Here is a 16121-nt window from a genome sequence, read left to right as displayed (position 1 = left end):
CAGTTCAGTCGTTTGAGGTTTACGAACGTGTAATCAACCCCTACAGTGACTTGCAAGGGCTATACGGTGTGTAAAGTCAGTGTTTTATCCTCCCACACAAGTCTGATACTAGCTTATTGACCCCGAAGAGATGAAGAGCCTGGTGAGCACTAAGGCGGATTCGAACCTTCGATCTATCGTGCAGGGAGCAGAACTTCTAACGACTGCGCTACACCTGCCCTCCTCTGCTATTTTGATATTCTTGAGGAATTCGTGATCTGCATCCTCGTTCTTTTTCATTTTATATCGTCGATACTCTAGAATACTACATAGCAATACAAACTAGGATCAATGCTTCCGTATTACAGAAAAATCTCCCTTCTCAGCGCCAATGGAGGCTGCTGACGAGGCCCTTTCAGACGACAAAGAGTTAAAGACGGTCTCACCTGACTTCACTGTGAGTTCTTTTGTTTCACAAAACGAAATCACGAGATAGCTTAGCATAAATAACTGACGTAAGAAAACTGTAAAAGTGGCGCTAACGTAGAAGAGCAGCTTCACGAAGGAGAAATCTGCTCGTACACATGCGAGGTGCACAGACGCATGGTGGCGTGCCAAGACCAACGTACAAGTGACTAGTTTGGTCTTGTTGAGCGTATCCAAAACTGAGACTGCTTCCGTTGCAATTATTGAAACTTGTTGTCTCGAAGATTTTGCTACTAACAACTAACATAACATGATGTATGCGGCGGATTTCCTAAATTTTGTTGGCTACTATCAGACAAGTTTGCTTCATCTTACTTTGTAGTCTTGAATTTTGCAAAGATGATACGTGGAAGTTCGAGTGATTTTCCATGCTCTTAAAATGTTTGCGTGCTAGTCTATTTACTTGAGGAGGTTGGTTGGATAGTGGTGCGATTATCTAGGCTCAAGTTTTAGAGCCTAGACCTCAGTGGCTTCCGCTCACACCTAGAATCAATAAAGTTTGAGGCTAAAAGCACTAATTACCACTGGGACCGGGCTGAAGCTACTAACGTTTGGACTGAGCTTCGGTGAAAGCCGTACCCACTGCCCTCCCAAGTAGACTAGCTCCGAGGCTTATATTTTTCTTTCCTCGACACAATTTTGAGTAACAAGCTCTGCAAGATTCCATTTAAGAAAGGAAAATGTTTAATAGTCCACATTACAGTTAACTTCCAGATCTCGGATTCTAACGAAGGTCGCGTCGAAGAAGAAGTTCTCGAATACACTCATGAGGTTGTTTTTTCATGCAACCAATACTTGAAAGATAATATTCTCTTTTTCTGAATATAATCATTTAAGATTCCACCTCCAGATGAAGGTTTCCTCCAAGTTTGTCTTGCAATTGATCCTAACATGTCCGAAACATTACGCGATGCCGTTTGGACTCAGCTCTATACGATGAGTGAGAAGGTAGATCTTGATGTAAGTCAGTATGTTATGTTTTCCTTGACTTTTCTACTTCTTTCTCAAAGCGGTTTGTTGTCGAATTCAAAATTGTGAGAAATATTACAAGACTAAAGAAGTAGTTTTCAGACTCATTCACAATGACTTTCCAGATCTACCACTTTCCAAATCTACTCTAATCGTTCTATTTTCTTGTTTTGTATAACTTTTACTGCTTGACTCTTTTGTAGGATGAAACGATTGCATATGTCGCGTGCGCTTTCTATTGTATAATGCTGGAGATGGAAAAATTCCACCAGCGGCCCTTTCCCTATTCGATGCTTACAATTCTCAAGATATGCAGCGTAAGGTTTGTTTGTTTCTTCTATCGGCATATTTCTCTGTTCGTTTGAGAAGTTTTCTCACTTGTTAGTCTGGAGAAGTGAATGAAATGGCTCTGAGCGATTATCAATGAATATCCTGGACTGGCGCTGTCATATCATAGCACGCCTTGTGGCTCATATGTAAACAAATACATTTTCGAATATAGATCGAAAATAGCTGCACATTTGAGCGGCTCATTTGTATCCCTACTCATTGGTGCATGTTATTGTACCGATGAGTGTATTCTATTAATTGTTGTCGTTAGGGATGTTTACTAGAACTCCTTTCTGGAGATCATAGGTGCGATTTCGAGGAGCCGGACCCTCCTCAGACGTAGGGGGTGCAGCTCAATTGATGAGGATTCCATCGCCAACCGTCCAAAAGTGAAGGGGTCCCTTCGTCAATCTTCTTGAAGTGGAGGGGATCGGAGCACCGGCTCCGAATATCGCATCTATGGTACCTACGTCGCGAACTGGCCGATTGTTCCTCTGTCTTGAATACTTCCCCTTGGGTTAGAATTTTCTCACTTCTCCATCTTCTGCTATTTGGAATTTGTCAAACTTTAATTGCGTAAGTTATCAGCGTTATGGAGTTCTTCGACAAACTAAGTCGCTGGATCGACATTGCCACCTCGTCGAAAAGGATACAAGAGCATTCACTGAAGATCCAGGTGTGCTTTGAAATTTACAGGAAATTGAAAATTTACAGTAGGTTGTCGGTTTCTGTGATTTCGCTCTTTTTCATATGTGCATATCAACATTGTCCTTGGGTATGTCACGTTTCCATAGAAGCCTTGAACCGTGAAGAGAATGATTCATTCTCCTTACGCCCTATTGCCTACCTTCAGCAGCAACTTATCTCTCATTTTTGCGCAACATAGTTTTTAACTCTGTATATGTAGACCATTTTCAAGCGTGCCGAACTAGTCGCCATTGAGATTATTTTCTTTATTGACAGCTGTTTTCTCCGCGTTCATCGTTGGTTCTACTCTTTGCTTCTTTGAATCTTCTTTTGTTAATATATGACAAATTGGTGATCCAAGCATATCATAGTAGAGCATATTGTAACAGCACCCTCTATCCTGAGTTTGAAAGATTGTTTGTTTTTGAATTTTAAAAAAGGTTCTCCCACCCTCACCTAACTGGAGAGAACTTATTCGTACTTTCGTTGTGTAACTTTTCCACATTCTATAGATTTTGTTTCCGCTGCTTTTCACTTGCATCTACGTAATTTCAGTCCTCGCTAGCTGTGTCGGTTGTGATCTTCAAGAAACTTCTACCGATCTTCCGCACTCTCTTCCAATATGTTCCATCAGGGTCCACCCAGTCGTTCGATTCAAACAGTTTATTTACACTTGTTTGGCTAATCATTGTTATTATGAAAAGTAAGACGTTAGTATTTTGAGCAGCGCTGTGCTACATATTCGAAGTTCGCTTCCTTGTAGAATCATTATCAACCGAAGATCTTTTGACTTGTTTCCATATGATGCTATGCGTTGTGGAATTGGTCTACAAAGATCTTTGTTTTCACGAGTGTGATGAGCACATCGATCAGGAATCCGGTAAGAATAGAAATCACTATTGGTTGCGATTTTATGTCTTTACTTTCAGTTAACCACATGATGGAAGACAAGGATGGAGTGCGAGTTCTCGAGGTGTTATGTCGGTCTTTCGATGGAGTTTTGCTTGACGCTAAACATCTACGCACACATTGGTTTAATACGAAACGAGAAAATATCCTGCCGAATCTGAACTATAAGGATCTCGATATCCCAGCTAATTATGAACATTACCTGTGGGCATTTTTTCCGCCTCCGACCACTCACCTAATTCTATTAGAAGTGTTTATCATATAGCTGACTTTTTGTTTTCCTACTTCAAATTGTCATTTATGTGTAAGAGGTGTGTAGAATGAGATTTCCCTAATTTCTTTAGTGATTATCTTAACGAGGTCTACAACAATACGATGCTCCGAAAAGGTGAACTGGACGAACGAATGTTCATTCCGCCTGACATTGCTACTGTTTTCGACCCGGCATCCGACTGTGAGTAGTTGCTTTCGGTGATCTTTCACTGTTTTTCGTTCTGCAAGCACTGACGATGCTTGGATGAAAAAAAAAGGTTACCGGAGATATATTTTTTCGCATCGATATACAAGATTGTAGAATTCAGTAATGCAAAACTTCAAAATTGTGTAACGATTTAGGAATGAGTGCTCTTCAGCTGGTTTTTTTTCAACTGAGTAGACAGACTTTGTTTGGTTTAGCGCAGTATCAAATTTGTTCCATTTGTGTTCTCCAGGTTTTTTCCCTGATCAACCCACATTTTTGAACTATACATTTACGTCATTTTTATATCTGGAACGCTTCTGAAGATTTTGCTTTCTAGTTTCTGCGGTAGAACTGCTTCGGCGTGGATCCAGTGACAGTAGGTTCGCTGATGCGGAACTTCTTCTGACGATGTCTACCCAGGTAGTGTTGCTCACCATTCTAACAGCTGTACGCTTTTTGATTTTTCCACTATGAGAGGTTTTCCTGGTGTAGAATTGGGGTGAGATACTAACCGATTCATTGAACTAACGGCTAGAACAATCATGTATTACAGTTAACCTGAAGTAGATTATTTTTTCTCATAGAACTGTCTCGAGAAACTCGCTGATGTCAAGCGACCTCCATCCAGGAGTGATGCGAAAAGGTTGGGTTTTATGCACGAAAATTTTGAATGCGAAATTTCTTTTCTATGTCGTGCGTAAAAAATGTTAGTAAACAGCTTTTTTCAGCTACATCATTTCTTCCCAGCAATTACGACCACTTTGCCCGATGACACAGACTGATAGAGCTGCCACTCCTGCTCAAAAGTTGAATCCACTGGTACCGAGCGACTTTAAGTTGGAGGGTTCCTCTCTGCAAAGATGTTGTCTACAAATGAGAGATAACCCTGTGTCATTGATAACTTTGAGTGCTGACATGATGGGAGAACGGTTGGTTCTGTTTGGTTCTAACGGTTTTTGTAATGTACACTGACTCAGCGATGAGAATTTTCGTCCACGCTGTATAGACATTTAATTTTTGTGAATTGAGAGTTTCTATAGGTTTGTTGAACGAGTGACAGCAGAATGTGGTGATCGTGATGAACCTTTCGATCCCGTAATCTCATTAGCACCAGAAGAACATCGAGAAGCGATGACTACTCTGTTTTTCGTTCTAGTGGAGAGAATCGTCTTGGAAGAGAGGAAACGGAATCCTGAGCGCGATCTTGAGGTGCCTTTTTCACCTTATCTTTGTTATGTTCAACTAGGGAACGCATGTTGTATTCATTTGATCTCAGGGTTTATTGCGGAAGGAAGAGTTTCTTTCGGCAGTCTTTTGTTGCGCTATGGAACTTGTATTATTTGTCCAAGAAAGCGAACGAGTTTTTCCCTGGTGTTTAGAGGTCAGTTTCTGCAACGTCTTACCTCAAACTGTGTATTTTGTCATTTTGTAATTTCAGTAAAAATTTTTGGGATTAATAACGTTGGGAACTTGCACTTGGGAAGTGTTGCAGAGTGAGTGTTAACGGGCTTGACAAACTGAATAGTAGCAACTCTAGAAAAAAAAAGGGGGGGGGGGAGTGCGTAGTAAAGGCATGTTGAAAAGATAAGAGGACAAAGTGAATGGCGTTGGTTAATTCTTCTATAATGCACCGCCGTGCTCCACCTCAATCCAGTATCGTAAGGGTTCATGAATGACGAAATGGTCTACGGAAGACTTGAGAGAACCAACGATGAAACAAGTCTGTTTTCGAGGTCACAGACGGGAGTAAAGTCAATTTATCGGCTCCGAAGGGCGAAAGTCTACGTTGCTGTAGCATAAAAACAAGTAACGTCATGCAGATCATTAAAATAGTGGTACTGTCCGTATGAGCTCAATACTGCTTGGAATTTGCTTTATTCATCAAGTTTTGCCGATCTCATTAACAAACAACTTTGTGCTTCGGGCAATTCTTCTCGTCCACGCTTAAATCCAGTTTGCATCCTTCCGGAACATTCGGGTTTCTCATTGGGCATGCAGGATTCACTTAATGGTACTCGGATTACACGATGCTGTTATCTATAGAAAAAGAATTGGCGATGTTAAAAAATTTTGATTTTTTTTTTTGATCAAAATCGTCCTGAATGAATTTCATATGTACTTGGAAGCATGACAGAACAAAGCAGCGTTTGTTTTACGTAAGCCAGTAAAAAAAACGGCTGTGTGGTCAATCACTCAAGATTAACTTTAAAAACGAGAAGGATCTTCGATGTATTTGCTCAAAAAGGAACTCGGCCCATCGTAGGCAGGTTACTTTGTACCGTTAAGTGCAGTTGAGTGAAAGCGACCTGAAAGTCGGTGCAACTGCGTAAGCGGCTGTACTCGAGGCGGCGCCGTGAAGCCAACGGTTGTGATTATGGTGGGACCCTCGCCAGCTTCACACATCTCTGCAGTCCGAGCCGATGCCTGGTGCAACCGCACCGCTAAGAGCGCAGCCACTCGCGCAACTGCAGCGATGTTTAAGTGGTATTCACTTTACCAAGTTCACTACGTCGGCGGTGCGGATTCAGCACGCCGAAGCTGTAAAAATAATTCGTAAACAGTGTAAATCCCAACGATTACTTTCTCATTTGTTAAAAGTCTCTTGTTTGATGTTGACAAATGATGTTTGAGATAATGAAGTAGAATTTCACTCACCAGCGCAACTCCCAGCACTGCATTTAAACCCTGGAGTGCAATCCTTGTCCACGCTGCATTTCTGTGCAATGCAAGCTGTAATGTGCGGATATCATTTCAGGGGTATGAAAAATTCGCTGGAGTTCCCTATGTTCCGCACAGCTCTGGCAAAATTTTTGATATTTTCTTAAGAATTAAAAGTCTGAGAAGCTTGAACTCGCCGGAAACCACCAGTGCAAGGAAAAAAATTGCAACTCTGTTCATTTATGGAAGGAGATGCCGTTTGTTGTATGTCTCAGCACTGGAAAAGATCGTAGATTGAGGATTTGTTAGGAGAAGAAATCTGCGATTTCAAAACGAAATGGTTATTTTGGAAACAAACGATGCAGGGGTGGTGCCGTGACTGTGCTATATACGGGTAAGCGCCGAAATGTTCCCACGTTTAGCTACAACGTTCCATTTTCTGGCTGCTACTATTTTTCTTTTCTGCTCTGTTGGTGAAAAGCTGTATTCAGCGCATAATGATCGTGTCCCGTGATTTTCTTTAATTTCGTGCATTTTTGATGTGAAAAATTTTAAGCGTGTGATTCCTTTGTTTTCAATTTTAGCATTTCCTGAGAACCTCCATGTTCGCGTGAAACGTTCTTTGCAGATTTGCGACTTTTAATGCTTCTTCGCGGTCAAAAATAAGCGGTATCAGCTTTGAAGTTAAGTTAAAACACGGGTTAGATCTAACCGCTCTAGCTTTCTAGTGTTTCCTCAAATGATTTTATCTATGAACGCAAGGTCGATGTTAGCGGAATGACTTGAATGACTCTTCAGGTGTGTGGACTTCCTGCTGTGAGCTTTCAGAAAATCATTGAGGTCGTTGTAAGAAATGAGCCACGTCTCACTAGAGATATGGTCCGGCACTTGAATCACGTTAGTCATTTGGTCTCTTCTAACATCTCTTCTGCCAAACTTCGGTTCGGTTTTCCAGGTCGAAGAGAGAGTACTCGAAGAACTTGCGTGGACTAGGGACAGTGCTTTGTGGACTTCATTAAGCAGAAAACCTGACAGCGTACCGACGTGCGATGAAGCATGGGGCAGTATGACGAGAATTGTATCTTCAATCGGTTCACCACCAAAGAAAATGTGTGTCTATTCTCTCTTTCTCATTTTTTTTTATCCCACAACGCTCTTGCAGCATCATTCTTACTGCAACTCTTCTGATGAACTCATTTTTGCATTTCAGGCGGTACGATTCCGGTTCAAACACCTTTTCTCAGGTCCAGTTTCCTCCTTGCAACGCCCAAAAATCGTTCTTCAGCAAGGTACGGCAATTTTTGCTGTTAACTATTTTTTCTTTCTCCTTCTTAGGTCAGTAATTCTTCTCCAACTTCTAGATCTACTATTTGGCTTCCGTACGACTCTCGGATATCTGCGAACGAATACGTATAGATGATCGTGGACGACGAATGATGTGGACAGTATTGGAATACATTCTGAAAGAAGAACGTTCTCTCTTTATGGATAGGCATCTTGATCAGAATCTTCTATGTATAGTGTAAGTACTACTGTAGATATATCTAGATGTTTATCAGAGATGTTTGATGAAAGCATAGATGTTAGGTTTTCATGGCTCGTTTTTGATACTGTACATTTTCCTTTACGATTCATTCACACTGTGTTGTCTTGTGCTCCAACGACTTGATAGGACAAGAAAAATAGATAAGTAGTCATCTTAAAGGACAAAATCGGTACTTGATCAGAACCTTGCGGGGAAGTCTAACTTTGTTTTAACCAGAATTTTTGCAGATATGTTGTATGCAAGGCTAACAAGGCTGATGTCTCTTTTGTGGACATAATGTCACACTATCGACATCAACCTCAAGCTGACTCACGCATTTATCGCATGGTCCGTGTGGATTCGAGTGTGTGAGTCGTCTGACTTCTAAATATCTTTCACATAACTTTGACTTATATCAGTATTAAGCTTTCAGCTTATTGTCGAATGATACAATCTGCAGTGAAGAGGGTAGTTCTCGAGATTCCACATCTGTAACAGATTCGCAGCCACTCCGGAGTAGATCGAGCGTTGGTGCATCTCCGGGAGCATCTCATTCCGAAGAAGGCTCTGCCTGCGCTGGCAAGCAGTTGCCGACGACGCCTGAGCCTGACCCGTTGACGGGACAACACGTCGATCTTATTGTTTACTACAACAAAGTGTTTTTACCACGGTACGTTTTCTATAGGTAAAAATCTGTCCTTGCATAAAAGTTTACCATACAGGTTATTTGTTTTTAAGAGTTGAAGAGTTCATGAAGAAGATTAGTGATAATTGTCCATTGGCCAGCTTGACACCAATGCCTGTTCGGCGCTTGCCACGAAGTGCACCATCGAAGAGGAACCTCTCTGATAAGGTCAAGATCAGTGTTTTTTCTCATTTTTAATCTTGGTGTTTTCTTTTCATTTTTGAAGTGAAATCTCTTTCTTGAATTCTCGGAGGAGATGTTTGTTCAGACTTTAGAAACGAAATGCTAACAGCTGGAAATACCCTGTTTTTACTTAAGTTTTGAGATCTCCAGTAAGTATGGATGGCTTCCTTTTTTTCCTTAATCTTAGTATTTGTGAGGAACATACTGTTTAATATCCAATACTTGCTTCATGTGGCTCAAAACTGCACCGATAATATAGTTAATCTTCTCGGTAACCTTATCGTTGTTCCCTCGTTTTTTTCTGAAAGAACCTCAACTGATTATTTGTTAGGTCTCACTTGGAAACTAGAGCATTCACGTAGAGAATTTAAAGCTTCAAAATAATTTAGTCTTAAGAAAACCCGAGATTTCTGTATTCTTGGCTACTAATAAGGCGATTAAAATGATTATTTTATTAGTAAAGTTCTAAAGCAGTACGAAACTTCAACATGTTGTCAACCTTGTATCAAAGCTGGCTGCAGCCTGTGGACTACGCCTACGCCCTAATAAATGCAAGCAGATGTGGATCTCTTCGAGACCTCGAACGGGAATCAGTGTAGACGGACAACCGATAGAACTCTTCGATGAGTTCTGTTACCTGGGCTGTACGCTGAAGAACAACGGCAGCTGCGAGAGAGATGTTCAGCAAAGATGCGTCTGCATTTAACTCCTTAACGAAATGCCTGTGGTCGACCCCCATCACCAACGAAGTCAAGCTACGAGTCTACCTATCCGCAATTCGCCCCATCATGATGTACTGATCGGAGACTTGGGCAGCACCATCAACGGTTATGGAGAAGCTTGACGAACGAAAGCTGCTTAGACGGCTACTTGGCTACTTTCGGCCTAGGGTATGCCACAATGAAGATCTTTACGCAGAAATTGATGTGGTATACCGGCGGATGACACGTGGAAAACATCAACATCTTGCACCGCCATAGAAAGTGGCTAAAGTAAATCGTCTTCGCTTCTTTGGTCATATATTAAGGAGACCGGCAGATCGCCTTGTCCAACGAGTTCTGAAAAGTTCGTCGGGTTCGAGCTGGAAGAAGCCACCTGGCCGAAAACGGAAGTTCTGGACTGTGGCGGTGAAAGAGGATCTGAGGACACTCGCCGTGGACAGGCAGTTCAGGCGAGACGTAAGGTTTCGCAGAATATGGAATAGCGACGAATGGATTGATTCTGTGGAAGCTCTCGCAGAAGATCGAGAAGGTTGGGCAGAGCTGTGTTCAAGGACGGCACACCTCGGCGAAGATGCGGGTAATCGCGTCAGGCATCATCAGCCCGCCGACTAAGTCAAGTCAGTAGTAAATTTCTGAATATCATATCTTCAGGTGTCTGTCATGCCATTTACTCCCTTACCGCTTCAACGTCCTGAGCCGTCTACAATACGTTATAAAATCACCCAAAGTCCTAGCAAGGTATGTTATATAGGTTGTTATGTTTACTCATCGCTTGATGTTTCACAAGTTAATTTATTTCTTCTTATTTAGAACTGTTTCCATTACATTTCCAATATTCTTCATTCAGGATCTTCGCGCAATAAATCAATTGATCAGCAAAAGTCGCTCATATAGTTTTACAGGCGTGACAGAGATAACACCCAATACTTATCGTGTAATGTTATAACATATAATAACACAGAGTTATGTCAAAAGAGATATGCTCGTTTCCCTCGCTTTCAACCTAATTATTTCCTCCTTTTCTTTTTCTCTCTTTGTTTGGTTTTTTTTTTCTCTGTAGGATTAACTAGTTAGTATGTGTCATAGACTTTGTTGATTTTTCTTTCAAATATTTCTTATCTCTTCCTTCCAAATAGCTGATATTACCTCTTTTTGACAGTTTTTACTGGATAATCTATTATTTACTTTTGTTCGATGTGTATACATTCATATATAGTTTTACGATAGAGAGCAAATTTCTGAACTCATGATGAAAACCAAAAACTCCGCTACTTGGGTTATGTATGGTACGGTAGGAATATAGAGGATCTTTTGAAGTGAATTCTGAAGGTGCGCGTGCGTTTTTTTTTTTCTTATTCTAGTAAGAGATTTGTAATACTGTTGTTCAAATGAGTAAAGCAGGAATATTTCGGTTTAGAGGTGCTGTATATTTGATAGCTCCGAATAAATGAATACATTTTGTTGTTCTTGTTGTTTTTAGAGACTAATCTTATCAGCGTATTAGAAGACCGCAAGTACGCCAACTGGTGACTCACTTTTCGTTGTTCGCCTTCACTTGCGTCGTTGCTAGCGATTTCAACACTGGCCAACCTGGACATAGACACGTGTCGGTGTGGTGACGCTGTATAAAGGACTGCCTAGATTGCGATAGCACCATCGCTTATTATCCTTGCCATCGCATTGTTTCATCTCTGCTCTCCCTCGCCACACAGCAATGTCTGCAAGTACTGTAGTACTTAACGTGGGCGGTACAAAGTTCTACACAACAACGGAAACGCTAGGAAATCCATTAGCTCGAGAAAGTGGTTTCTTCTCAAATTTGGATCTTACAGTAAGCCACAGTAACAGGTTCATGGTTTGGTTACAATTTCATCACAACTCTTTGCTTTTCCAGAAGGGGGAGGTCTTCATAGATCGCGATCCTACTGTATTCATGTACATTTTGAATTATTTGCGTGACGGACGGGTGATGTTTGCGAATGATGGTCTTACCGCTGCTCTACTGTTCCAAGAAGCCAAGGTTCAGTCGTTTTGTTCTAACGCTGGTAATTTCCGCTGAGAATATGGGTCAAGGGGGTTAGAGAGTAACACTGCAAATGAAATACTTTTGGTTGCTAATAATATCGTAAGGAGGGTAGTATTTGCATCATTACACTCTCATTACATTATTATGCACCATTACATCATCTCCACAATTCGAGCGAAACCAGCGATGTGTGGTGTCCTTACAGGATTTCGTTTTTAGCGCATAGTTATACGCTTCTTTTCTTTTCTTTTCCCTCTATATTTTCAGTCCCTTTTTTCTACTTTCTACTTTTCCTTCGTTTCTAGTAGAATAAGTAAAATTTTGGTTTTTTTCAGTACTACGGTCTTGGTAAGCTTGTTGAGCAAATCTCCCTGGTATCGATGAACGCTTCAGGATATCATGACATCAAGGTGGCGAAGTGATGTGTTGATGTGTTTTTATGGGAGATTAATTTGGCGTTATTATTAATTGCAAGTACAACTTACTGTATATTGTCTTTGTTGTACTGTCTTTGCAGAACTTATTGACATCTCTCTTGATAGGAAATGACGAGTACTGGAGAATCTCCGTTTTAGTGGCAATAAAACATCTGATCGTTCACACGGCGTAATTTATACCAACTTACTAATGATTCATAACACTACTGAACTAGGTGGAATAATCCACTGTAGGAATGAGGGGAGAAAAGAATGTCCTCACCACGATAGCCATCAATCTGTGGGGCATCGAACTTCGAAGTGGAGTCACCATTCTGAGCAGGAACAGCTCTTTTCCACAATTTTATCAAGTGCTTCAAGCTGTGAATTGCTTACTTGTTTTTCTATTATTATATAGTAGATTTTTGTTCTTCTATGTACGCTGAAAGGCGTGACAAACTGAATAGTAGCAACTTTAGAAAAGGAGGAGTGTGAAAAAAAGAAAAGGCATGTTGAAAAGATAAGAGGGCAAAGTGCATGGCGTTGGTCAATTTAATGCACCGCCGTGCTCCACCTCAATCCAGTATCGTAAGGGTTCATGAATGACGAAATGGTCTACGGAAGACTTGAGAGAACCAACGATGAAACAAGTCTGTGTTTTCGAGGTCACAGACGGGAGTAAAGTCAATTTATCGGCTCCGAAGGGCGAAAGTCTACGTTGCTGTAGCATAAAAACAAGTAACGTCATGCAGATCATTAAAATAGTGGTACTGTCCGTATGAGCTCAATACTGCTTGGAATTTGCTTTATTCATCAAGTTTTGCCGATCTCATTAACAAACAACTTTGTGCTTCGGGCAATTCTTCTCGTCCACGCTTAAATCCAGTTTGCATCCTTCCGGAACATTCGGGTTTCTCATTGGGCATGCAGGATTCACTTAATGGTACTCGGATTACACGATGCTGTTATCTATAGAAAAAGAATTGGCGATGTTAAAAAATTTTGATTTTTTTTTTGATCAAAATCGTCCTGAATGAATTTCATATGTACTTGGAAGCATGACAGAACAAAGCAGCGTTTGTTTTACGTAAGCCAGTAAAAAAAACGGCTGTGTGGTCAATCACTCAAGATTAACTTTAAAAACGAGAAGGATCTTCGATGTATTTGCTCAAAAAGGAACTCGGCCCATCGTAGGCAGGTTACTTTGTACCGTTAAGTGCAGTTGAGTGAAAGCGACCTGAAAGTCGGTGCAACTGCGTAAGCGGCTGTACTCGAGGCGGCGCCGTGAAGCCAACGGTTGTGATTATGGTGGGACCCTCGCCAGCTTCACACATCTCTGCAGTCCGAGCCGATGCCTGGTGCAACCGCACCGCTAAGAGCGCAGCCACTCGCGCAACTGCAGCGATGTTTAAGTGGTATTCACTTTACCAAGTTCACTACGTCGGCGGTGCGGATTCAGCACGCCGAAGCTGTAAAAATAATTCGTAAACAGTGTAAATCCCAACGATTACTTTCTCATTTGTTAAAAGTCTCTTGTTTGATGTTGACAAATGATGTTTGAGATAATGAAGTAGAATTTCACTCACCAGCGCAACTCCCAGCACTGCATTTAAACCCTGGAGTGCAATCCTTGTCCACGCTGCATTTCTGTGCAATGCAAGCTGTAATGTGCGGATATCATTTCAGGGGTATGAAAAATTCGCTGGAGTTCCCTATGTTCCGCACAGCTCTGGCAAAATTTTTGATATTTTCTTAAGAATTAAAAGTCTGAGAAGCTTGAACTCGCCGGAAACCACCAGTGCAAGGAAAAAAATTGCAACTCTGTTCATTTATGGAAGGAGATGCCGTTTGTTGTATGTCTCAGCACTGGAAAAGATCGTAGATTGAGGATTTGTTAGGAGAAGAAATCTGCGATTTCAAAACGAAATGGTTATTTTGGAAACAAACGATGCAGGGGTGGTGCCGTGACTGTGCTATATACGGGTAAGCGCCGAAATGTTCCCACGTTTAGCTACAACGTTCCATTTTCTGGCTGCTACTATTTTTCTTTTCTGCTCTGTTGGTGAAAAGCTGTATTCAGCGCATAATGATCGTGTCCCGTGATTTTCTTTAATTTCGTGCATTTTTGATGTGAAAAATTTTAAGCGTGTGATTCCTTTGTTTTCAATTTTAGCATTTCCTGAGAACCTCCATGTTCGCGTGAAACGTTCTTTGCAGATTTGCGACTTTTAATGCTTCTTCGCGGTCAAAAATAAGCGGTATCAGCTTTGAAGTTAAAGGCATCACCAAGTTAAAGGCAGTTAAAGGCCCACGAATCTGGAGTGATACGGTTGTCAGGTGGAGAGTTCTTATACGGGTCGTAGATTATGGAGAGTAGGGTGATTCCATCCATTTCTTCCTAATTGCAGTAAAAAACGCCGCGGAAGATGCGGCGCACGCACAAGACTGGCGCGCTCCAATCGAACTCGTTGTGGAAAATAACCGTACTAATAACCGTAATAGCCGTATCTTCGGGCCGTTTTTTACGCAATTAGGAAGAAATGGACGGAATCACCCTTAACCTTAACCCCAGAATCACCCTTAACTATAACCTACGACTCCGTATAGGCATAACCCACCTGAAACCCGCAGCACTCCAGATGGGGTAATGCCTTTAAGTTAAACCACGGGTTGGATCTAACCACTCTAGTTTTTAAAAGTCCAAGACTCGGAAAGGGGTTGCCCTGGCTCCCTCACAGAGGGCGAATTGCGAACTACAGTCGCACTTTTAGTTATGGTAGCGACAAATGATCTGATCACATTTCGTTCCGTCGTCGAAGGTCTGCTGCATCTTGAGAACAGGGCGTGAATACTGTGAAATTCTCAATGGTTTCTCCCATCTCAGCTTCTATGCCAGCATCTATCAACCTTGAAATTTACACTGATACTCCCGTTCATGGGATCCTGTATAGGTCTTCCTCAAATGACTCTGACTCTAAGTTGACTTGAGAAGAAGATAATCCAAGGAGTTTTAAAAGCCTGCTAGGAGTTCCATTTGTGACGGTAAAGTTAACGCTACGCTAGCCGTTCAATTAGAATTTCTTAGGTCAGCGCAAAATCCGTTGACCAAGGCCAATTAACGGGGAAACCGGCAACGGTCACATTAATCGGGCAAAGCAACACCACACGAATGGTTTCAAGGTTGTGCCAGTCTAAGAAACGATTCAACTGAGACAATCTCATATTGTTGTTGTGTCCGTAAGTCCAACGGCCCTTGTTTTTTTTTTCGCTTGCCTTCGGTTTCCTGGCTAGAAAGACCTTCGAGAGATTCTTAAGGATCAGCTTTTTACCTGCGCTCTAAAATGTTTCGATTTCCCGCGAATAGCTTGGTTCTTTCGGTGTTCATGGGTTGCGAGATCTGTCTGCTGGTCGTTGTGTAAAGCTTAAGCCTCTCCGCGTGCATGAGTCACAACCTCTCATCATACTGGTCTTTAGTCCGTTCGATTCTTTTTCTCCTTCCCACTTCTTACGAAGCGAAGCTGTTCCGTGCTGTACGCGAAGAAATGTCTGCGTTTCTTGCACCTTGGCTTAGAATAATTGACTAAGCATTCCACTTCTTTTTTATTTCATTAGGTTCTTCGGTCTTTTCCATCGTTTCCGCCGCACTTTTTCCTACAAAAAAAAAAACAAATCTTTCTTCGTTTAAGTAATGTGGCAGACGTAGTCATCACCTTGAAGAAACCAAATTCTTTTTGCACAGAATCCGCATAATTCTCAGGTGATCTCGTCGATGCCAAGTTTTCTTCAAAACAGTGTCCTGTGCTCCCTTTCAAGATTCATCATATTAATAACTCGGGAAATAAAGTTAGAAGGGATTAGAGAAGATAGTATTGACTTTGTACAATTCTAGAAAAGAACACATTTTGGATTTTGAAGGATGCGTGATCCACCGGTGCCTCACGCGATCGTCATCATGTTTTATGAGATTGTTTGCTCTCTCTCTGTAGCTTCTTTTCTATGAAATAGGAAGAAAAGATCGTCGAACTAATAAAGTGAAATAAAAATGCGACTAAACAAATAAAATGATACATAAATCAAATAAAGATA

At 41.4% G+C, this 16121-nt stretch overlaps 5 protein-coding genes across 7 annotated transcripts; 3 read left to right on the top strand and 2 right to left on the bottom strand.

Moving 5' to 3' along the window:
* Nucleotides 1-370: 370 nt before the first annotated feature.
* Nucleotides 371-5261, top strand: RB195_005442 (uncharacterized protein; the record flags this gene model as incomplete). 2 transcript variants are annotated; one of them, XM_013436838.2, is made up of 15 exons in its annotated part: nt 371-436; nt 1180-1236; nt 1303-1425; nt 1638-1756; nt 2353-2440; nt 3007-3154; nt 3215-3331; nt 3381-3564; nt 3705-3814; nt 4158-4240; nt 4405-4463; nt 4549-4749; nt 4861-5029; nt 5097-5201; nt 5259-5261. In XM_013436838.2, the coding sequence occupies 15 exons, from the start codon at nt 371-373 to the stop codon at nt 5259-5261; spliced, it is 1632 nt and encodes a 543-aa protein (XP_013292292.2). The 2 variants fall into 2 exon arrangements, with proteins under 2 accessions (XP_013292292.2, XP_064035035.1); XM_064177938.1 differs by lacking the exons at nt 1638-1756; nt 2353-2440.
* A 459-nt stretch (nt 5262-5720) lies between these two features.
* Nucleotides 5721-6718, bottom strand: RB195_005441 (uncharacterized protein; the record flags this gene model as incomplete). Its single annotated transcript, XM_064177937.1, has 3 exons — nt 5721-5824; nt 6476-6550; nt 6676-6718. 3 exons carry the CDS (start codon nt 6716-6718, stop codon nt 5721-5723), a joined length of 222 nt encoding a protein of 73 aa, XP_064035034.1.
* A 546-nt stretch (nt 6719-7264) lies between these two features.
* On the top strand, nt 7265-10539 carry RB195_005440 (uncharacterized protein; the record flags this gene model as incomplete). Of its 2 annotated transcripts, XM_064177935.1 has the most annotated exons (10): nt 7355-7375; nt 7434-7588; nt 7689-7767; nt 7840-8000; nt 8252-8371; nt 8437-8673; nt 8742-8856; nt 9899-10054; nt 10245-10331; nt 10441-10539. In XM_064177935.1, 10 exons carry the CDS (start codon nt 7355-7357, stop codon nt 10537-10539), a joined length of 1230 nt encoding a protein of 409 aa, XP_064035032.1. The 2 variants fall into 2 exon arrangements, with proteins under 2 accessions (XP_064035033.1, XP_064035032.1); XM_064177936.1 differs by lacking the exons at nt 10245-10331; nt 10441-10539 and adding an exon at nt 9678-9761 and having other exon boundaries at nt 7265-7375; nt 9852-10205.
* Nucleotides 10540-11307: 768 nt separating this feature from the next.
* Nucleotides 11308-12041, top strand: RB195_005439 (uncharacterized protein; the record flags this gene model as incomplete). The annotated part of the gene is made up of 3 exons (XM_064177934.1): nt 11308-11424; nt 11488-11613; nt 11955-12041. The coding sequence occupies 3 exons, from the start codon at nt 11308-11310 to the stop codon at nt 12039-12041; spliced, it is 330 nt and encodes a 109-aa protein (XP_064035031.1).
* Nucleotides 12042-12867: 826 nt separating this feature from the next.
* Nucleotides 12868-13864, bottom strand: RB195_005438 (uncharacterized protein; the record flags this gene model as incomplete). Its single annotated transcript, XM_064177933.1, has 3 exons — nt 12868-12971; nt 13622-13696; nt 13822-13864. The coding sequence occupies 3 exons, from the start codon at nt 13862-13864 to the stop codon at nt 12868-12870; spliced, it is 222 nt and encodes a 73-aa protein (XP_064035030.1).
* Between the last annotated feature and the right edge of the window lie 2257 nt (nt 13865-16121).

Source organism: Necator americanus, chromosome I, assembly GCF_031761385.1.
Source record: "Necator americanus strain Aroian chromosome I, whole genome shotgun sequence".
Taxonomy (NCBI): domain Eukaryota; kingdom Metazoa; phylum Nematoda; class Chromadorea; order Rhabditida; family Ancylostomatidae; genus Necator; species Necator americanus.
Note: the sequence above shows the minus strand (reverse complement) of the source record. Positions and strands in the feature narration are given on the sequence as shown.